Raw genomic sequence first — 24461 nt, forward strand, 5'->3', positions numbered from 1 at the left:
TTTCTTTAGATTTCAAGATGATGGCAATTCTGTTTTTTGAAATAACTCTGAGTTAGTGGAACAATTAAAAATTGTTTTATAATTCCCATGTCATTTATAATAAATGCTTTGTTACGTGTGTATTGATATATCGTAAACATTTCAGATAGCGGCCGTACAAAGTTTCGAGTCGTAGAGAATAATATTGCGAAAATAGTGGTAAACACTATAATTTCCGTAATTACTAACTGATTCGAACTAAAAATAGAACTAAGGCAGTACTAAACCATTGCTTGTACATGTCAATTACCTTAACACAACTAAGATGGTGGCCACTCAAATCTATGAAAAGTTTTATGTCGGATATTTTACAAAATGAATTAAAACCGACAGTTGACATCGTTACAGTTAAAACAACTAAAACTTCTTGAAATAGTTATACGTTTATTGTACTCATATAATTAGCAATAGAACTCAGTATTTCCGTATATATTTTAATAGTAAAGAGGAACCTGCTAAGCATGTAGTACACAATCGCCGTGATAAAATGTTGGAGCTTTGGAGTTGTGTATAGATTTAAAGGGATTTATAAAAACGGTAGCCATTCTGATTCGCTGTTGTCATTTTTTGCCAAAGTGAATAAAACCTTCTCTCTCGGATATTCACGATGAAAGCTAATACTGGTAAAGCATCAAATGAAGTGGTCTTCTCGAGAGGGATATCCATCCAAACTGCAAAAGGCTTTATAAACAGAACCATCACTTAAAACTCGCTGTTAATCCAAAAATCCGCCTTTCCAAAGAAATTAACAAAAGGTTCACTTTGTGTGGTGATTCCTGTGTTTTGTATAGTAACATTATATAACATTCTTATTTACATTCAAAAGTACAATTTTGTAATACTTAGCATTATTTCCTAGTAATTTTTACCATTATAAACATTATAAGTACCAAATACAATTTATAAAAAAAAACTTAAAAATAATTGTTTTCGAACACACCACGTTGTGCGTAACAGTGACAAGCAGTAACTGCTACTCTAATTTCACCGACAAAAACTCACAGGTACATTCAAAGCTACGGTTCACGTACAGATCAATGATACAGTTATGGCAGATGCGTGGCCATATCTCCACACGACAGTGTCTCCACACTAAACGTAAACCTGTCGATAGTGAAGGTTTATTGCTTTGAACTGACACACAGTACTTACCACGTTTTACACTCTACGTTCCTGTTGATGGACTGGTTAAATATGATCTTACTCTTGACGAATAACCGTGACAGGGAGCTTGATTTCACGCGTATAACCATAACATCTCGGTTGTCTTTCAGTAACTGATAAAGTCAGTTCTAAAATGAGCACTTGGCATTAATTATTTCTCTAAATATATAAACTTCAAAGCTAATATAATAGTGATGACTGCCATTGAAAATAATTTATTAGTCGAGTATAGGCTCCTCCATACTTAGTTTTAGCCCTTACTGATCAACAGAACCCCAGCTAGTTCTCATTTAATGGAAATTATCTCCACTTAAGAAAGAATCAGGTTTATTCTGATGTTGCTATACAAAAATGATACAAAATGATACGTTCAGTGATACAAAAATGAATAGTACTATCTTTTTTTTAATGTAATCTAGTATTTTCCCACGGGCTAATATCTAATCTAACACATCATTAAAGTCTAGATAAAAATTATATCAATACGTTGTAGTATTAGTATGTAAAGAATAAAAATAAAATAGTTGAAACATGGAAAAATGGCATTGAAACCACGTATATTTTAACTTGCATTCTTTAGTTTAGTTTTTAATATTTAGTGTTAGATTTAATAACTGCAAATTTCAGAGATAATGCATAAAAATGTATACAAAACCTTGCTATAATAAATCTGTTTATATTAACCTTGATTGACGTTACGTTAGGTTGGTTATCCTCCTGATAAAGATATCAGATTGAATATCTCGAAACGTAGTACTAATTATTTTTGTATAATATAACGATGGAAAACACCCAAGAATACTGTTATCTTCACGACACTGTAACCGTCAAAAACAAACTTAAACAAAGAATCTATATTTAGTCCTAACAACATACACGTGCGCCTACAAGGATAGCATCTCAATGAAAATTGCGCTATAAAAGGCTGTGAATCCAAAGAGGACTCAGGTCCCAGCTGGCAGGACAACCGACGGTTGTCATGACAACCGTGACGTCACGGGGACGCCGGAGAGGGCAGGTCGTGCCTCTTTATTGGACATTCTCTCACAGCCGCACTCTTCCCTAATGCGAATACCCTTGACTGTCTCACAGGACCTTAAGCGCCTCAAGTAGTTTTCCATCACGTTTTCAAAGGAAAAAGCCATGAACTCGGTTCTTGCACTTTTAATCCGACCCAAAAAATATTCTGAGTTTAACTATCGTGTACTCTTCTCTTCATGAATTTATCTTTTCATGTAGCTGTTTCTTCAAATCACTGTTCAACTAACTGAAAGTACCTGATAGAATATGTAAGTTTGTATCAACTATCAAAGAACCGTAGATGCTTTTTACAACATAAATATTATAAGATACTAGTATATATTATTAAAATAAATACTAATTTTTAGTATGCGATTGAAGGTATGTAAGAGTATACATACCTATCAATGTCAGAGTATGTAGAGTATTATTTGATCTACATATTTGGTATTAACTGAAAGCTCAAATTAATTACAGACGTGTCTTTTGTACATTTGAAACATATCCGACTATAAGGTTCCAATTTCAGTGCTGATCTTATGATACAATCTTTGCTTAGCTTAAAACATCTAATTACTAAAACACAATATGTGTAGCTCAGGAAGCTACCTCATTGACCGGTACTTGGTACATTGGTACCGGTACATTGACCGGAACAGGTACTTATTTATTTAAATAATAGTTTGAACTCGTTATTCTTAATACATCAATTTGAAAGACATACTTTGACAGTCTCTGTTGGTATTCACATTATTCACAGGGCGATCTTATAGTTAGGTCTAGTACCAGCATTAACGGGAACTAGAGCAATACTGTCGAATTCTGTTAACTTTTTTTAATACTAATCTCTGTAAAACATGTAGGTATGGATTGATTTCGCTTTAAACAATCGTCTGTTATGTTCATATCTTCACGTTATGTCATCAACACTACATAAACCTATGCTAATTAGTAAACAAGAAACTGATTGTGGAGATGAGAGGTAATGGGAAGGTATTGCTAATCAGCAATGATCTACACTAGGGTTATGCCACCAATACTATATAAGCCTATGCTAATTAGTTAACAAGAAACCGATTGTGGAGATGAGAGGTGATAGAAAGGTATTGCTAATCAGCAATGATCTACACTAGGATTATGTCAGACCTTTAGTCCTTGATGTATTAAACTAATTACTCCATATATTGTAATTTCAGTTTCATACAATTTTGACAGTACAAGAGGTCGTTTCGAAGCAAAATTATGATTAAAAATTCTTTATGCAGAAGCGGCGTCGTGCGGCATCACAATATGATGTTGATTACACTGCACATCAAACTGCGAACGGAGGGGTGAGTGGGTGGTGGTGGGAGGGGGGTTGTAATGGAGAATGATGGTGAGACTGCGAGAGAGCATTTTTCTTTTGTGTGAAAGAGAGAAGGAAATAAGACTGCAATTTTTCATTATCACTTGCTATTACAGAAGGGAAATACCCTGCTCAGACTGCAGCAACCAATTACTGTAATCTTCACACAAACACGCTTTCATATCACTTTAAATATTCAGTGCTGTAATTATATTCAGTTTAATTTTCAGTATACTGAATAATTTTTTATTTTATTTCACGTTTTCACCTTCTTTATCAACCCACCTACTTTCGTCCTTATGGGTCTTCTCCACGTGGCAATCACCATAATTCAGGGATTTCTTTAAACTTTCCTTTTTTAGATGGTACACTGATTTACATTAGTACCTGAAATAATTCAGAAATCGATGCATTGACGTACAATATTCAGCTTAATAACTGAACTAAACCTACTTCACTACCGACACAAATAAAACACAGAAGAAGATTTTTAAAGAGATAACCATTTATGTGAAAATCGCAACGAAAAACCTCGATGTCGATGCAACTTTGTGACCTTTAGAATTTAAATATTGTTATGAATGCAGTTGTAATAGTTGTTTGTAATATATCATTTTAGATAACTGAGAGCAAGTTAGTTTAACTTGACTTAGTATTGTTTTCTTAAATAGAAACCTCCCCACTTAAATCATAATGGTAAATAAAAATTGATGGTAATTTTGCAAAATAAATGTTAAACTGCTCAAAATGTGATGAAGTAATTTTTATACTAAATCCCAATAGAAAGTCTGGGTATACCAGTTAAAATTCTGCTAAAACTCATCACTATTTTAATAATAAACTGTTTGTCTAATTATAACAATGATATTTCTTTACCAGCATAAAAATCGTTACTTCAATAACCATTGTAACTACTGAATTATAACACTGCACCTCAATCTGCAGAGCAATTGCACCTCTATAAGAACAATAACTATACATCAATCAGCATACTAACTGTACATCGCATGCTACACACAGCATCGATATTGGAGGAGGCAATTTCGTCATAAAGTGAAGCGTAACCTCATAAAATTATACACAAATTAAATCACTACATAATAATACCTGAAGTAATAGTTACAATTAAAAAGCATTTATATTGTGAAAATATATCCAAGATCACATTTAAACGTTAGAGGAATTTATACATAAAAAGAAGTTAATTGGCATGAGAAACAACTTCTATGGGAATCGAAATAGAAAGGTAGCAAAAGGAATTAAAATATCAAATGATACATATTTTATAGGTCGAATTTAAGTGTAGATACACCTAAAATCACCCATAAGAAATAATAGGGTAATTAAAATAAACTAAGAAACTCAATTTTACCAGAATGTCACCATTTCATTTATAGTCACTATCTCGTTGGCTGATACTGAAATAAATTCATATCAACATTGTTGAGTGTTGCAATTTTGGTTGTAAGGTGTTACACTAATAACAAATATAATATTTTATATACATTTCTTGAAATAGTTTCCCATTACAACCTGTTAAGACCATATGATTGGTTAAGGTTCTGGCGAGGTAGGGACAACGTAAGTGTGTGCTGAACTCAGGTCTTGTCACCGACCGTTATCAAAATTTAACACTCATTTTTGCATTTTACCGAATGAATTTGGCACACTTTAAAATATAAATAATTAATTGTACTCAGCTTGTTTACATATTTATGTATTCTGCCATTTTTTGCTGCCAATATACATAAAACCGATGTAAAAACTTATTTAATGATCAGAAAAATCCAATGGAGTGATATCCACCACCCTCAACCTCAATGTTTCATATATAGAAACTGAAGATTCTTAGAAATTTTAAATCTATATGTCAGTTTGTTTCCGAGTTATCATGTGAACGGATAGACAGGCTCGCAAAAGGAATTTTCCCTTCGCTATAGCTCAGCTCAATTAAAGTAAAATAATTATTAAAGTAAAAAAATAATTTGAGAACATTTCCCTGAATTTACATTATTACATTAGTGCATGTTGTTTATTAATAATGGTTCTGAATGCTTTCAAATTTTAGATTACAACTGTTAGATATACATTTCAAGTACATTCTGAATCGAAACATGCCTTATACCAACAATTTAGAATACAGATGGCTTCCATAAACATTTTATTTAAAAACGAAGAAATAGAAATGAACAGATTTGTTTGCTAATATTTTTAAAGAGTACAAAACTGTCTCTTTCTACAGAGACCGCAACAAAAAAAAAACGTAGATATGAAAAACTTTAGTGTTATCTTATTTGTATTTCAATGTCAATGTCAATTCAATATACTACTATGCATATGATTGATATGTTATTATTACTATGAAAAGGGTAGATATTGCGCTGGAAATAGTAGTGTTAGTTTGAGCCTGCACAGTCAATGGCGAGAGTTGGCAGTGACAAGGTGACCTAATTAGTCTATATTTACTAATTACGCAATTGAGAACTGATTAGGAGTCTGTTTATTACTAACTAGAATATTTACGTTCCCTACCACTATATGAAGTGCTGTCTGTTAAAATGGATGTGCTTTACTTGTGGGTGGATTGCTACATTTTAATTTACACAAGTTAAACTTAAATAATATACAATAGAATGGATTTAGGACATATGGTTTCCTACTACAATTATAATTTTGTATATGACTGACAAACAAAGATTTAGGAAAATCACATCATTAAAATTTCTTAATGATTTAATTTACATACATAATCCAGTATATGTCTGTATGAACACAGTATTTCAATTCAATAAACAATTAAAATAACAAGTTAGGGACAATTTCAAAGTTTTCCGTGACCTATAAGAAAATATTTAATACATTTTTCAATTAATGAAAAAAAAATTAGTTATACATTTTACAAGTTTATATTATTTATATAAAAAATATGTCAATGAGAAAAATTTATATTAAGTAATAAAAACATTAAAAACTTACATTTTATTAATCTAGGTTGCAAATAACACAAAAGCAATGTACTTGCGTACCCTCAAACTGGGACAATCTAAATCATCAGCTTACGTTCTTCTATTCTGTTAAAACAAATGAATAATTGTAAAACCTGCCCGAACGGCAGCTACAGGTTGAAAACAAATACATGCAAATATGTCAACCCACCCACGGTGCTTATCCAATTAAATCAGTAAAAAAACTTTTAAATTTGACATATATCGATCGTCATTCAGCTGTCTCATTGTGGAATACGGTAATCACTGAAAATCCTACAGCACATTGACCCGCCACTGTTTATTGATTACCTTTACCAAAAGTAGGGCGATTTGGATTAGTTAAGATAAACACGAGTAACTCAAGAAATACAAGTGCACATACAAGTTTGATACAAGCACATATTATCACAAGTTATTATTGGTTAAGCGCAAATGAATATTAAAACAGCAATACAATGGGTACATTTTTAACTTAAGAAATTTGTAAAATATCAAAATGACAAAGTGAATCTCCGGAGACGGCTGATATTTCAAAAATTCAAAACCCAGCTACAAATTGCCCAGTTGGCCTCAAAAGGCTGAGCAAAATGTCCATTTCACTTACAAACGTACTACCTTAGGTAAGTAAAACACAACATCTGGGATTCAGAGTTTCGGTCTTAGACTGGTTAAATCAATCAAATCAAATCAAATCAAATCAAATCAAATTCTTTACTGTTCATTGACATGATACATGCATGGAACATTGTCAGATATTATAGAACCGATTAATACTAGACAGAACAAAATCACACATTTAAATATCAGTTAAAACAGTTTAAAATATAAAATAGTACAACTTAAACTACAAACAATCTAATTTATATCGTCCACTAGGCTGGAGCACCGCTCACCAGTTCGTTAATGGAGTAGAATGCTTGTCTGATTAGGTATTTTTTTAAGTTGTTTTTAAAAGACGTCTCAGTCTCGCATGCTGTGATACTAGAAGGCAAAGCATTAAAGATTTTAGGGCCCATATATGACATTGATTTTTTAAATGTGTTATTATGGTGTTGCGGAATGATTAGAGCATCTCTGTTTCTTGTAGAATACACGTGGTTAAATGATGGGAAGGATTGAAGGTTCTTAAATGTAAATGTGGCAACCGAATATATATAAAGTGATGGCAATGTCATTAGGCGTTCCCTAGGGAAAACCTCCCGACAGCTCTCACGATGACCCAGACCACACATCAGTCGAACAGCCTTCTTCTGCAGTTTGAAAACCCTACTGATCAACCTACCTGAAGCCGTCCCCCAGAAAATCAATCCATATGTTAAAATGGGCACAAAGTAACCAAAGTACACCAGCCTAACGGTATCTCTAGACAGAAAACCTGTTAGGTACCTTAAAGAGTAAATGCTGGCACCAAGTCTTTGACAGACATGACTGATGTGATTTGACCAATCAAATCTGGAATCAATGTGGAGTCCCAGGAAGCAGACCGTTGAAGAATGCTCGATATGTATATTGTCAAGGAGAGTAACTAACTGTAGGAGAGTAAACAAAACAATACTCCGAAAAGTTTAGATGGTAATTGACATATCTTCAGATACAGGCGTAAAAGGCGTTCTATGTATTACGAGCAGCACTAAAAGGTTATTAAAGGGTCTCAATGTCTAATTCAACGAAATAAAAATAGTGTAACAGAAGCGCTATTATAATATTATAATACCACGTGCTCTTTAATTAAGAGTCTATGTGCCAAATGGTTCCGTGTGAGCTTTTTTAATAATAGGCACATTTTAAATTATATGATACAAAATTATAATAATACAATTAAAATAAAATCAGTGGCAATCTTTTTCTTCTCTGTGGTGACAATACGTCTACTTTTTTACTTCATAAATCTATCAAACTCACTCTGCAAATTACCTATATATCTACATAAAGTATTAAAACAATTTTTCCGCTCTTGTTTCTATTTTCAAAACGCCAAACTTCTTTTAATAGCATTTTATTACCGAAGTTAATCAGTGAATGTCTCAAAAGTTAGACATGTTTTTTATACCTAGTAAATGATCCTAAATAATCACTATCAATTTAATTAGCCTAAGTTCGTGGAATTTAACATAAAAATACTAAAAAACCCTATTTTAACATTTTATAAAGTACAAAAATATATCTTTTGGGAATTTTGGATTTTGGGACTATAAGACATCTACCACGTGCGATGTCTAGAGGGGACTTTAGATATAATGGTTAAAAAAGTACAAAATAGTGCATTATGGGTGAAGTATCCAGAATGCGATATTGTATAGCCAGCTAAGCATTTTCTTGCTCCTCTGTATGATCCTCTACGTATATCTACGTAAAATGTATTAATGGTAACTAAATACTCCGTTTAGAAAAATGTTATGTTCAAAAGGATACTCAATTGTGAATCTAACTCCAGCTTTCTACAAAATACAAACAGTGTCTCCAGACCACCGCCGAAAAGCGGCGATAAGCCAGTTTATCGAATGTTGTTTGCCGCGGAAAACTTTATTGTCTCAACATTTCAAAGTTTGTCGATAAATCTGCCGTGTGTTTGTTGCGGCTCGACAGAGCTCTGACCTTCTGCGCCACCGAGTTAACTGCTCTGAGACTGTCTTATCTAGAGTTTAAACTTTTGTTGGTGGTTAAAGGAAACCTCTCCCGGAATTACTTTTGATCAAGAGCATAGCCCCGGTTAACTCGTGTTTCCTAATGTACTCCGCATTACACAAGTTTGTTCACATTTCAAAGGATAGTTTGTAGGGTATCTTTCTCATAGGGCGAATAACATACTGGTTACTGAAAAAAATGAAATTTTAGTACAATCTTGACAATTTGGCAAATGAAAATAGTAATAAATTATTGATACACATGCCTTGCAAGAGTATGTTATCATATTAATGTATATCATGTATGTGTGTTTTTATACTGGAAAATATCTTGATTTGGTACATACCGTAAACAATATACCAACCTATTATTAACAATGCAATTTCTAATCTTTGGCAGTAAAGTTGTGCGAGATTTCACACTAGAAGTCTTTACTTCGATGTCCTATATCATTGTGTGTAATTAAAACAAATCAAACACGTTCTAATTAAAATACAAAAGAAATTATATACATTTTATAAAACCCCTAAAGGCATCTAGACACACATTAGTTTTACCTTTAAAACAAAACCCCTTACAAAACCTAGCTTATCAGCTTATCAGAAATCTTAAAATTTAACCTGTGTTCTTATAAGATATGGTGGTAGCAGCACAAAGTCTTTTCACCACTGTTCAGCCTAATCTGCATTCATGATAAGCACTGTCATTAAGCTACAGAAGTTATGATGATTACAGATATTTTTCCTGACCTGAAATTATGGTATGTTTATTTTATTTGTAATCTGATTCAGACTTAATCTGATCTGTAATCTGATTCAGACTTAATCTGATCTGTAATCTGATTCAGACTTAATCTCATCTGTAATCATGATTCAGTATTAGGAATGACGCAGTCACACTGTACATATCTTGCATATAAATGTTAGACGCGCGTGTTTCGTGTCACGAAAACAAGTTACTTAAGAAACCGATGTACCAAAAAGTGAGGTATAAAAAAGTAAATGCTTATTCCTGAGTTTGACAAGGAAAAGCACTCAAAGTGGAACAGCGTTTATTAAGCCGATTACTCATAAATAAGGAACGGAATATCAATAGCTTGATTTAGGAAAACAATATCTTTTCATTCTTGGAGCTCTGAGTTATTTATAGCATTAAAAATCCATTATATAATAAAATCGTAAGGAATAGTTTTATACATTCTTTGTTATATATGTTTTGGACCAACCGTAATATGATTTAAGATGATTCCGCTAAACATACAATGAGAATAAAGAAACCGCATATAACAGCCGTTAAAAGCGCGCTTCCATTTCCTTCGTTAGAATTCTTAAATAAAAACTGTATTTTTAACAAAATTTACTTTGTTGACAAAATCTTATTTGCTGGTAAATAAACACAAAAATAAACTTTTGGAAAATTTGGAATAAGTGCGAATAAGTGAATTCATGTGCGGCCGTTTAAAAATGCCGGATTGAAGAGGCATTAAATTTGGCTTTTGGTGGTTAGAAATACAATACACTACTATATGGTTAAACGTTTTTCATAAATTTGAAATCACACTACATTAAAGATATAGATAAGCACAAAAGTGTTTCTGAGGCTTCTCAGATCGTTGAGTTTTTGCTTGAGCCACGACTTTGTTAAAAATATTTAAGTTTAAAATTCCGCAATTAAGGACATTTAATTGAATAAGCTACTTGACGTAATCAGCGGGAGAACAAGTTTCAAAAGTGTACCCAGTTACCATACTGAAACTTTTAATTAGCTGCAGATGTTTACAAAGCATGATAAGTACAATAGCCGTTTATGGGTAGTTTGAGATCCGTTAGGAAATACTAAAGTTGTGATCACCCTTATTGGTAAGCTTCTTCAAAATTTATTAAACCACAATGCGCCATCTTGAAATCTTGCGCCATAACGAGAATCTCATAATAACATAAGTTATCATAATTGATCCAATAATTCTAAATAGTATTTATTTTGCTCATAGATTTTTCAAACACAAGATATCACTGTAACTTTTCAAAACAAGCTATAATTCACCTCAATAGCTTAAAGCCATAACACACTGAAATAAAACTTCAAATTGGTGTAAAATTCGTAAAGTAAAAAAGTATTAGGCCTACTTTGTGTACTCGCATATTGTTTAATAGCCATAACAAAGATTTGAGCAAGTGTTAAATGGTGACATTTTTGTACAGTAGTAATTATGGACTTACTGTACATGAAACTTTCCATGCGGGGATAGTTTTGGGATTTCAAAATCATGATCGACAAAAATATGGAAACATTTTACCGAATTCTATTATTAAGTTACTTGCAAAAGGTAAATATACTTAACAACCTTGACCTAGTTCTACAATTCTTTATAAAAAGTTATTTTATATATAATCTGAAAGCTAATTAGATTTAGCAGGCAACATATGAAACTAAAATATTGTGATGAATTTCATATTAAATTAGCAGACAGTATTTAAACTAATCGTTAAACAATTTTGAGGATGTAAAAGTAAACAGTTTGGTAATATGTAAAAGCTACGAGAAACTGTTCAGGAGTAAATAGTAGTAATGATGTCATATAATTGTCTTATGTTCACTTTTAATATCGTTGGCATTGCTTTGGATTAAATTACAGTAACTCTCTTTGTACCCAAGAATATTTTTACATGCTCTTCTTGTAATAATTTAATTAAAACATTGGATACAAAACAAAAAGTTAATACACATTTGGAGTGTAAACAGGTACTATAAGACGTAATAATTTTGAATTTATTATATTACACAATTACTTTTCGGAACATTTTGAAATATTTATGGAAGCATATAACAATTTAAAGCACTACACGATGAATTTTACTGTCTGAAACTAACCACATTATTGTAATAGACAACTCATTTTTATTTACCATAGTAAAAACAATTTGCACTTTAAATATATTCTAAACAAACCGAATCATTTTCCAACCCGTTTAAGATGCTATACTCAATCTTTATCTCCTACAAGTTAATAAATAAAGTTAATATCTATAAAGGTCGAAAGGATGGAAGAACATTATAATATCTCCACAATTAAAATATAACTAAAATTGTATTCATGCTTCAATATTAAGGATTCCATATGAATTTTGACTTTCCCCTTTTCGTCTTCTTCTTTTGAGCTGCTTATTGCTATGCATTTAAGCCTCAAGGGTCTTTTGCGCACCCTGGACTTCCCCGTAAGTAGCAAACGAATTATGATCTTTCGATTTAAAAGGTAAAGCAAAAACTATAGTATTTCCTACATATTTTGTACATTTATTCCATGGCCAGACTAATCATTATGCTTTATTGTTATTTATAGTACATAAACATTTGAGTTTCTTTGTATAATCGTGCCTATAAGTATTTTACTTTGTGCGACATTTTATATTTCAATGTATGTCTTTATATAAGATACGTCCACAAATGAAGAAAGGAATTATAGATATCTCTGTGGAGAGAATACATGCACAGAGTAATGAGACTAGGCCATTACATGACCGGTAGTAGGTCACGGGAGCGGAAGTGAATCCGCCTTCTCCCTCCCTGTCTTGTCCAACCTCCCAAGACATCACTCAATCACTCTAAAATCTCCGAAGTAAAATTAGTATTTTGTTTCAATTCTTTCTTTAACAAGGTCCTAAAGTACTAATAATAAAGCCAAAATGCATATTTCACTGAGAAAATCCATATATTTATTTTATTTATAAAACTAATTCTATTAACGTGGTTGGATGAGTTTAAATATCCCTAAAGAATAAGAAACCTAAATTTACATCAGACTATTGGAATATGTACAGTACTTCTTAAGGTAATGAGTCAGTTGTGTAAAGTAAATAAACTTTCTAAAATCACAACAAACTAAAAATACTAAATAATTATTTTAAATTATGTAAATTCCAAAAATCAATAATACAGTTGGGTTCTTCTTGATTTCTGACATTCCTTTCTATTTTTTTTTAGTTTTATGATTTATTGCCTTGCTCTTTATTTACCTCTTCTAAACATGATATGAGTTTCCCAATTTTTACCAATAATTTGATAATTTCTCCCCGGCTGTAGACCTAAATGATTAACAACATTTATTTTAGTTTTATTTCCTTCATTGTACTCCAAGTACATTACATTCTCCAACTCTATCATACGAAAAAACAGGGTGAAAAATAATTTATATTTATTGCATCTTAAACCAAGTATGTGAGTAATCCATAGATGACTAATGAATTTTACTAATGTTTTACTCAGAAAATAAACATTACAGGTTAATGTAATTGTGATTTATAATTAATTTAACACATCAATGTTTGATTCGAATAATATATTATTTCCATGTTATAATTAAGAATTTCGTGAGGTATCAATTAAACAACTACATATATCACAGTTAAGTTGCTTTCTGTTATTTTAAACACTAACATAAAATATGCATATACATTAATGTCTGCACCTGATTAAAAGTAATTAATTGAGTCACAACAAAGGACACATGTCCAAAGTGATTGTAAGGAAGGAGGAGGAGTATAGGGTAGGCCGTGCAACTTCCGTTCCCTTGACCTACTTCCTGTTACGAGATCAAAGTCTCATTACTCTATGCATGTATTCTCCCCTTGGACTACAACTCTCATTTATTTCCCCAGCGAAAAGCCAAGACCAACCGAATTATGTCGAGGTGTGGCCGTAGAGTATGTGCCTGAATGTTATCTATCTTACTATAACAAAATCTGTATACTATTATGTTTTTAAAAAATCTGTATACTATTATGTTTTTTAATATGCGTTAATTGATTATATCAATCACTACGATTTTTGTGCAATACAACTATTTTTCTACCTATACTCATTTTTATAAAGCATTTCTCCAAAAAATAAATGTCCTAATTTTAATATAACACTATTCTATTTGTAATGCCCTAACTTTGTATTATTTATAAATATTATTGGGAAAATGAAGCACCTCAGAATATAGTGTTTATATGTTTTAGGAATGCACGGTGACGACTTGCTTTACAATTTACGCACATAACATTTCAATACGTTAATGAGGAGAGAGCAGTGCTCTAAATGACGAAATATTGGAAAGATCAGAGATACACACATCGCGTCCTCGTTGAGAGAAAAAGCGGTTGTAAAATGTCCTAAGACAAAATAAAGACAGATTCATGGAAAGAGACAACAGACGTAAATATATAGGTTATTACCTGATTCCAAATGGGCTTCCAATAGCATTAATGATGTAATCAGTGTTTTTTAATCCCTCTGGTTAAACCAGGTTATTTGAGGAATTTACCGACTCTTCCAGTAAATGACATAATAACATGTAACGCAGACCAGACAGTGATTACCATAGTACATAAGAGAGATGTGGCACTAATCACGGAGAGATCACAGAGTGTGATAATCACCGAGTAATATTAATGTACTCTAGCGTATCCTTACTCAAATGTTTTCGAAAATCAAATGCGCTGTTATAAATAACGTAATAATAATTAGACTTCTGGTTTGAAGATAATTCACGTTTAATTAACGTAATGTATGATTGAAATATTGAAAAAATTATTTTAATAGATTTACAACAACAACAATAACATTTATACATTGCAATAAAAACTTAGCAGACCCTACATAAATAATTAAAGTATAATTTAGTAAACATAAAAACAAAATGATCTATGTTTTAAAGCAGAAAACGGCGTAAAACAGCCAAATGTAGGGCAAGAGGTAAATTGGTACAGCACGTGGAGAAGATGACGTCACGCCCCCTACTCTTCCAGTATTGACGTCATCAATGACGTCACCCCTTTTCAGCCCCACTCTCTATACGTCACCGATTCTTAACCCTCTAGCTCGTATCCATTCCTTTCGTATTTGTTTTAATTGGTTGGAGTAATCCGTGATCACTTGGTATTTTTTGCTGTTAAAAGAACTTTGACTAGACAAATGATATAAAAACCAAGAAGTATTGTAGCGTAACAGTGCACAACGCGATATGTGTTTGCACTTTCCCGCAATTGCTAATCAGACACTTCACTAGAACATTATACGAATAGCTGCTAAGCTGTCTGAAAATTCAATTAATTTACTTAACCAATGTGCTCAAACACTGGATAGGATATCCAGATATATATATATATATATATATATATATATATATATATATATATATATATATATATATATATACAGGTGTATATTATGTCTGGAAACACCCAAATATATCCTTTAATAATTTAAATATAAATTTGAAACCTCTTACAATCGTGATAGAGATTAGGCATCTACTTTTTGGAACAATGTTTTGTTATGTCACACCAACGGGGGACGTCCTGCCGAGGGTATCGTGAATATTCTTAATGGAAGCCTATACCTTGTGATACATAATTTTAAAGGTAATAGCTTACTGAATTGAATGCCACAAACCGCATCTCAAAGGAATTATTCTATCAGAAAATAGAGCATTTTTTAGTATTGAAAATTTACTGATGTTCAACAATGTAATTTTAACATGGTTCTTGCCACAAAATGTGTTTACACTAATTTTTTAGCATTTTTTAAATGTTCAATTAAAATAAAATAAACAATTTATTTTTAAGCTGGTTTCATTAGTACAAATTTACCAGTTTTTATTACAATGAATAAAACTTATGAGTCACTTTTCTCTGATTACTTATGAATCTGTACTTGGTGTTTTCCAGTCAGCAGGAAGGTTTAAAGAGACAAAGGTCACTAGCCTATGAGAAACATTATTGTGTTATTAATCATCTGGTCTACAGGTTTCAGGTTTGTTGAGCATGGAGCTTTCACTAGACAGGTCTAAGCTTGGGAATTACAAATGGACAAAGGTCATATCATTCCTGTCGAGTTAATCAGTGTCTCTGAAGCATTGCTGTCAACAAGTTATCTAATTACAGTAGTTCAGTTTTTATTTGGCATTTTTAATGGAATTTTCTGAAAGAGAACGAATTACTCTGTTGATGATGCGAGGATATGGCGATCGTCAAAGATCTTATCGGGAAGTTTGTAATTTGTTTAATGACACTTTCCCAGAAAGGAATCCCATAAGTGTTTCAACAATATCAAAAACTATTGAGCGTTTTGAAATGACAGGGAGTGTACGTAATCGGCCAAAGTCGGGTAGGATACAATCTGCAACAGATGAAGAACATGACACTAGATGTTATGCAAACATTTTATTGAAGACCCACATACATCGCTCAGAAAAGCTGCACAGCAACATGATATGCACCCTATGTCTGTGAGTAAGATTTTGAAAATTAATAAATACAAACCATTTAAAGTTCATTTAGTCCAACAGTTAAGTGAGGATGATTACGACAGAAGAGTTTTGAGTTTTGTGAACTTGTGATGCGCAAATGTGATGACAATAGAGATTTTCTGACCAACATACTATTTTCTGATGAGGCAACTGTTTTCCTAAATGGCAATGTTAACAGGCACAATTGCCGTTACTGGGCTAGTGAAAACCCACATTGGATTACTGAGTCCCATTCACAGCAACCAACAAAAACTGAAACGTATGGTGTGGAATTTTAGGGTAACAAAATTGTTGGACCCTTTTTCATCAATGGAAATTTAAATGCCGAACTTTACTACAATATGCTCCAAAATGAAATAATCCCAGCTATTCAAATAGCATCAGGAGAATACTTTGATAATGTATGGTTTCAGCAGGATGGTGCTCCACCCCATTATGGGAGACAGGTAAGAGAGTATTTGGATTTAAGGTTTCCTCATAAATGGATTGGCCGAAGAGGAGAAATCGAAAATGGCCTCCAAGATCTCCGGATTTGTCACCAATCGATTATTTCCTATGGGGTCATTTAAAATCCAATGTTTATAGAAGAAAGCCTCATAATTTGGAAGACCTAAGAAACAGGATTATAGAGGAGATTGCTTTGATAACTGAAGAAATGTTAGGCAACTCTGTCGAATCATTTTACACAAGATTGGCTCATTGTCAAACCGTAGAAGGAACACAGTTCGAACAATTTGCTTTGACACCAAATGCAGGTAAAACGTTTGTTGTAAGACTTTTCTAACAGCATACATTATTTTTTATTTGTAATAAGAAATCAATAACATAAGTATTTCCATAATTGTACTGTAATAAAATCTGGCAAATTTGTGCTAATAGAACCAGCTTTAAAATGAAATTTTTGTTTTATTTAATTGAACATTTAAAAAAATGCTAAAAAATTAGTGTAACACATTTTGTGGCAAGAACCATGTTAAAATTTACATTGTTGAACATCAGTAAATTTTCAATACTAAAAATGCTCTATTTTCTGATAGAATAATTCCTTTGAGATGCGGTTTGTGGCATTCAATTCAGTAAGCTATTACCTTTAAAATTATGTATCACAAGGTATAGGCTTCCATTAAGAATAATCACGATACCCTCGGCAGGACGTCCCCCGTTGGTGTGACATAACAAAAACATGTTCCACAAAAGTACATGCCCAATCTCTATCACGATTGTAAGAGGTTTCAAATTTATATTTAAATTATTAAAGGATATATTTGGGTGTTTCCAGACATAATATACACCCTGTATATATATATATATATATATATATATATATATATATATATATATATAATCCTGAATTTACAACAGAAGTCACTGAATTAACAAGACAACCTTGTTTAGTAACCTCTTGGTAGGAACGTCTTTTTTTAAACGTTACTCAGTGTAGGCAGAGAGTTCATTTAGAACTCAATTATTAACCACGCTGTAAAATTGTTATTGTAATTGTAAAATTAATGCAATGATATTAATCGATCATAAGTACTATTATTGTAATTTTCTTAAAATCGTCTAATCTTAATTAACATTACTGATGTACAGGATTCTAGGTCATTACTGAGAAAGCCACAATCCACTACATCGATCAAATAATATAACATTGAAAAAATTAAAACAGTTAGGCATGCGTTTAGTACTATAATAAGCAACATTGATATATAATTAAAATTACCTAAATAAATTAAGCTTAAGATGATATTTTGATCAGTATAATCTGATAACATGGCGTTGCTGTGTTTTACCTGGTGAATTGAAGTGTGTCCCCTTGATTACAGTATTATAAACCTCGCACTTGAGGTTAAAACACATTTTTAAGAGCATAATGTTAATGGTATGAATATTATCTTGCACCCAGAAACAAATACATAGTCTAAAGTATTACTACTAAAAATATCCACCACTACTCACCCAAATTGGCGGCGGATAAGGAGGAAATGGGGCGATCTCCTTTGTCGCTACGTTGCTCGGGATTTCAAATCGGCCACGTAGCTTCCTGTTCTTCTTCTTTTCCCGGAGGTAGAGGGCGGCTTGCATTGCAACATGACTTCCGGCCCGTCAGCGCCCCAGCCCACCATCGCGACGGCACATCACTACACCGACATCGCAACTGGTCGACTCTCACAACACCGACCCATCACAAGATCCCAGGTGTACCAATACCAGTGGAATAACGTGAAAAATGATTGTAGGATCACACACACTACGCTAAATATTTGTAGAAAATTTGGCAAAATCTGTATAAAAACGCTTCATGGTTTAATTCATTTTTGAGTCATATCTAATTGAGTATTCTTTCAGTCTTTTTCTTCAACCTGTTTCTGAAGTCTTGTGGTGAAACATATAAAGACACTGTTATGAACACACGTCTAACCGTTTATGTTAAAAATATGACCCGAATAACTTAAGTGAAACAAACATAACATCACATTTGTAAAGTAAAAACTACAGCAAATGCGAGCCACTGTGTGTTTTTTATGTAGCGCAAAGTGAAATTTAAATTAATTTCCCATTTTAAAATTTGTAATGCATTTTTTGTTCTTCAATAAGGCAAGAAAATTGTGTTATCTTCTTGTGGTATTATATTTTGCTAAACGCAGCCTTTCACCTTATGTTTTACACGGTTAAATGGTGTTAAGGTAGGAGAACGCATAAATTACGTGGTTTATTATTATTATTAGTAAATAGCAAAATAGTAGTAATCTAATATATCTTAGCTCCCACGCTTATGCTACCTGTATCCAAACTTACATATATAATATCCAGTTCATTCCGTGCCAAATTATTGCTTACTAATCAAATATTTTGCTTTAGAGAGCCACCTGTTTTCAATATAAAATGTTGAAATGGATTGTTAAAAACTGTGTAGAACTATTAAACTGAAACTGACAATACTAGGCATTCGTCTGTAAAGGGGCGGAGCTTAATACGGTTGTGTTTAATATCATTCTACTAATTAAAATTGGCTCTTTACATATTATAGAAATATTTTAAGAATTTCATTATATAAGTAATGTTTTTAGGTCTCACATTCTAACATTTGGTTTGTGAGACTTTCCATGCTTTAAGCATTAGACACTTACGCTGATATGGTTTAATATATATATATTAGCTACACAAGAAAGTTTATGTTATTTATTATAATATTTCCAATAAAGAAATTCAATTACTATACTCATAAATATATAGTTTGTATTTTATTTTACTAACACATGACGAGAAAAAATTATCTCATTTTTAATAAACATTTTCTATCACATCAGTTGTTTATTTACTAAAATATAATAGATATTTAATATGTAATCAAGTTTTATTTGGTTAAAATAACTGCCTACCTATCGGAAATGAAATGCATCCAGAAAATGTTTTAATTTAACTTCTGGGCACACTAGAATATGTATGTATTACAGACATATTCACTGAATTTGCTGTAGAATATTAATTTGGCAAATCCAAGATCTTAATCAAGTTGATAAGGTATACAATATAATTTTAAATCAGTGGAAAATATAAACACTACAAGACAACAAACTGAGGCCAGCGTTTTGTTGCTTGCAAAATTTAAGGAGCAGGTTTCCATTTTGCAGGTTTACAAGCACAGGTAACAAGTCGAGTTTTGTCGAAAGCAAGGTTCATACATAATTCAGCAACGGGTATAACAACGCGCGGCTCTCACGGACTGCGAGGATTTGAATGGCAAATTGTTCCACCAGTAGTTGCATGCTCTAGCCCATTGTTTCCATTTAAATGGAGGTGATTGTGAAGAAAATGATTTCGGCTTGAAAGAAACCCAGTTTTACAATATTAATACAGTCTTTTACAGCTTATTTTCCATGATATCAGATCGGCGATTATACCGAAAGCCACGACTGATGGTTAGCGTTATTATTCAGAATATGATTTTAAAAAGGTCTTAAGTGTCTAAACGCTAACAGGAACGTGCATAATGTAGAACACCAATTGTTGTTTTACCACCAATAGAGACGTTTAAAATCATCAAGTGGATAGCAAGGATTAAGTATCAAATACAACCAATCCTGTACCATCTATGCCTAGCAATTAGTTTACTGTTTACATTGTTTTAAATAGTATAAATTGTTCTCTACCATTACTGTAATAATATAATAATATATGAAAATAATATTAAGACAAATTAAAATACAGATAAACGAAAATTTGAGGATCATAGAGTTTCGTAAGGAAATAACTTAATAATATTAATTATTGTTTTTTAAACGTTTAACGGAGAATATAATTTTAAATAAACCTTGTCGTATCGATTAACGCATGCCACGTTTGATCGTAATAGTTTTGTTATACATAACATTCTGTTCAGATAAGCTATGACGGGATTAACGAGAGCTGCTTCCAAATTCCTCATTTGGTTTGTGACAACTAATGTGAACAATTAAAATAGTATACTAGTATTTTGCGCAAAAATCACAACAGTTTAGTCGAAACCCTAACACAGGCAGCAGCTTATAAGACCTCTTGAGCTGATCGATCTAACACACTGGACAGTACTTACAGTTAGACAACACAAAACAATGTGAGGCGAATTTATAACGCGAAATCACCACGACCAACTACAACAAAGTAGAACCATATCGAGACTGAGGAGGATAGGTCAGAAGTTGCAGGGTTATATAGACTCCCCCACAGCGATAAGACAGGCTGCTGGTATAAGACAAAGGGGTCGGGTCGAGAGCCCTTACCCTAATTCTATTGGAGTTGGGAACTATTTTTAGAAACCAAGTACGAATCGATCTGGAATCCATTGTATGCGCTTTTTAAAGGGGCCACTGGATTTTATCAGAGTGCTCACTTCAAAAATGATTTCTATGTGTTTTATCTCCACCATGTCATCTTTCATAGTAAATATGTTTTAGTTTACCCACAGGTCTAATTAATGATGATTTCAAGTATACTATGATCAAAATTGTACTTATTAAAGATGTATTACACGCTATACTGTCTATAGGGGATTGTACCTATTCAAAATATTCATAAAAAGGTCTAATGACGTTTTTGATAACGTACCTCTAGAGGCTATATATATATACCACAACAAAAATACTACTTGAAGTTAAATGAAATAAAGATAAGTTTTAATAAAATATAAATAAAAAAGGTGATAAATAATACAACTGTATTGAATTTATTTATTTAGTGTTATTCAAAAACATGTTATAGATTAAATTATAGTATTTCCTTCGTCACCAACTGTCAGACATTATTGTTTATAAAATAAAGTATATGTAAAATTCGACATGCCGTATACCCTTAAGAGCGAGTGAAACCTTTCAGGTATTCCTGCACTAGGTCAAAGTATATAGGGATAAATTGTAGTGGTATATGACAGAGCGATTTCACTATTTTTTTTTTACACTAAGTTAAGGCTAATTAAAACGAAAAATGTACCGCTAGACCATCAATGTAATTATTGTTTAAAATATAATTTTAAAGTTTGAGTATTAGAACAAGTGCGTTGAAAATAATAAAGATTCTTTTAATATTAATAATTAAAAAGTTTAAATTGGGCTCTGCCATTACTGTATAGTGATAGAATAATAATATATGAAAATAGCATTAAGATATTAAGTAGTAAGTAGCAAGACAAAACATTACTTTTTGGATAATACATTTTTGCCTTGAACTCGAGTCGATGGACAAATAAAAGAAATTTCCTTGCTATGTCAGCCGTGAATTCACCAAATATATCAATGAAAGTCTATTTCACGCGTGGCCTGACACAACTTCTCGCATGAACTACCGCTTTTTGTTTGGTTAACGGCTTATGTTCACGGAAAACTATCAATTGTTCAGATGAAAATAAATGTCGCAATTCTATAACATCGTATTACCATTTTTCCACCAGTATTTCATCGGTAAGGTAGGCGCTGGCACCGACAACCACACGGACGTATTGTGAGTTGCGGCAGGTAATACTACTTTGCTCATGAAGAACAACAGATTAACTAAATTAATTAAGGGAATGGGCAATACACCTAACCACTTATTATAGAACTCAATACGGATAGTCACAGTTCTTTTCCGGCTTGTCGGTATAGTTACCGTGCGTGTTCGTCTCTCATCAGGTTATCCAATATGCCATCGTTGTATTCCTACTCATCGGTGTCCCTAATAACACACTCAGTGTATGGATACACCATGACAGTATTCAGTACGTCATCAACCTATTCAATAAATAATAGGTTTATTAAATTCGTTATAATATGTTATTACAATCATTTCGTCATGGATACTATTCAGTTTGAAAATTCACACTGTTTTCAGTACGTACGTCACAAGTATATTTAAGCCGATATCATCGTAATCAGTTTGTCGTCATCTGCAAATATATAGATAAAGTGTGAATATGTCATGGATACTATTCAGTTTGAAAATTCACACTGTTTTCAGTACGTACGTCACGAGTATATTTAAGCCGATATCATCGTGATCAGTTTGTCGTCATCTGCAAATACGAGATAGATAAAGTGTGAATATGTCATGGATATATTCAACTTACGATTAGCGCTTTTAGTACTTACACTATTACTCCACCAGCATGTACAATATACTATTAGTGTATTTAGTAGGATGAGCAGTGTGTTCAGTACGTCATCATTTAGTGTATCGTTATATAAGCGTGGGTCGGCAGTATATATAACGTGATCCAGTACACCATTATTGTTTTTAATATGTGATCAATGTTTTCAATATGTCATCAGCGTAATTAGTATGCTTCCAGTGTATTTAAATAGTGTATTTAAGTACGTGAACAGTATCTTTATTTAATACATGGCCCATATGTTCAATACGGCATCATCGAATTATGTATAGTTTATGTCATGAATAAGTTACAATTGCTGAAAAATACTGTGATGGTCTTCATTGTAATAACATTTGTAATTAACATAAAACAATTCTCTAATCAAAATAAAACTTAGGACCTATAATTCAATGTGCGATTTAAATCACGTAAACCTTATTATAGGATACCTGTGTTTATCCACAAGTAGCTTTACGTAATTTCACAGCGAGCTCGGTTTATACGCCGCTTTAATTTCCTCCCATATAATCAAACATATTATATCTACCACTGTTGTAATATATGCAACAATCTTTTTTGGGCTGTACATGAGCAACGTATTTGAATATTTAAAATTACTAAAATCGTATATGATGAAATACTGTTTATAAAGTAGATATAAATATATCGAATAATAAACAAACGAAGTTATACTAATTAACTATTAGAATTTCTACAAGTCAGTACTTTTAGAAATTCTAAGGTAATCAATCTTAAACATTACAACCACTTTTTATTTACAGTCTTTTAACAACTAAGTTACGTTGTAAGCAAAATTTATAACAATAAAAAACGTATATATTTAAGATTTGAGTATAACTTAATTTTAAATCATATATTCGACGTGTATTGTTATTAGTAAATGTTATATAACAAATTATATAAGGATATTGCAATAATTTTCAGGAACTGTGATAATTGAGCTTACGCTGAATGGTACAAGCATTAAATGTGTTAAAACATGATTATTTACTAAAAACACAATAGTTAAGTAATAAATGATATGAATTTATTGTTACTATTATGTTCTTTGTGGTCCAAACTCCGAGCTTCAGCGTCAGATTTGTTGTGGTAGCAGTTGACCAACACGTAATTCCAGACAATAGAGTCGCACCAAAGTGAACGCTATAACTGTCATCACTTATCCCGTATTACTCGGGCCGGCAGCAATAATAGACCAACCTTTCTGTGAGGGCGGGATACCTGTTCCCGACCCAATTTATAATGTCAGCGCCTATCGATCTCGGGATTATCCGCTCCGCCTTCGCTTTAAGGTTTCACTGACATTACATCGGCCGATGGAGTCGATACGGTTAATACAGCTGTTTACTGCAACATCCATTAACG

At 32.3% G+C, this 24461-nt stretch overlaps 1 protein-coding gene across 4 annotated transcripts in view; it reads right to left on the reverse strand.

The window, feature by feature from the left end:
• The window catches only part of LOC124354007, a 292185-nt gene that overhangs the window by 46019 nt on the left and 221705 nt on the right, over positions 1 to 24461 (reverse strand). The window contains exons 1-2 of one of the 4 annotated variants that reach the window (XM_046804122.1): positions 21048 to 21148; positions 18431 to 18847 (exon numbers count right to left, since the gene is read on the reverse strand). The exons of 2 other annotated variants lie outside the window; for them this stretch is intronic. In XM_046804122.1, coding sequence (XP_046660078.1) covers positions 18431 to 18556 — 126 coding nt within the window. In that variant the 5' untranslated portion in view covers positions 18557 to 18847; positions 21048 to 21148. Of the gene's footprint in view, positions 1 to 18430; positions 18848 to 21047; positions 21149 to 24461 lie in introns of those variants that run through there. One more of the 4 variants, XM_046804123.1, reaches the window with a different exon arrangement.

Source organism: Homalodisca vitripennis, chromosome 2 (assembly GCF_021130785.1).
Source record: "Homalodisca vitripennis isolate AUS2020 chromosome 2, UT_GWSS_2.1, whole genome shotgun sequence".
Classification (NCBI taxonomy): domain Eukaryota; kingdom Metazoa; phylum Arthropoda; class Insecta; order Hemiptera; family Cicadellidae; genus Homalodisca; species Homalodisca vitripennis.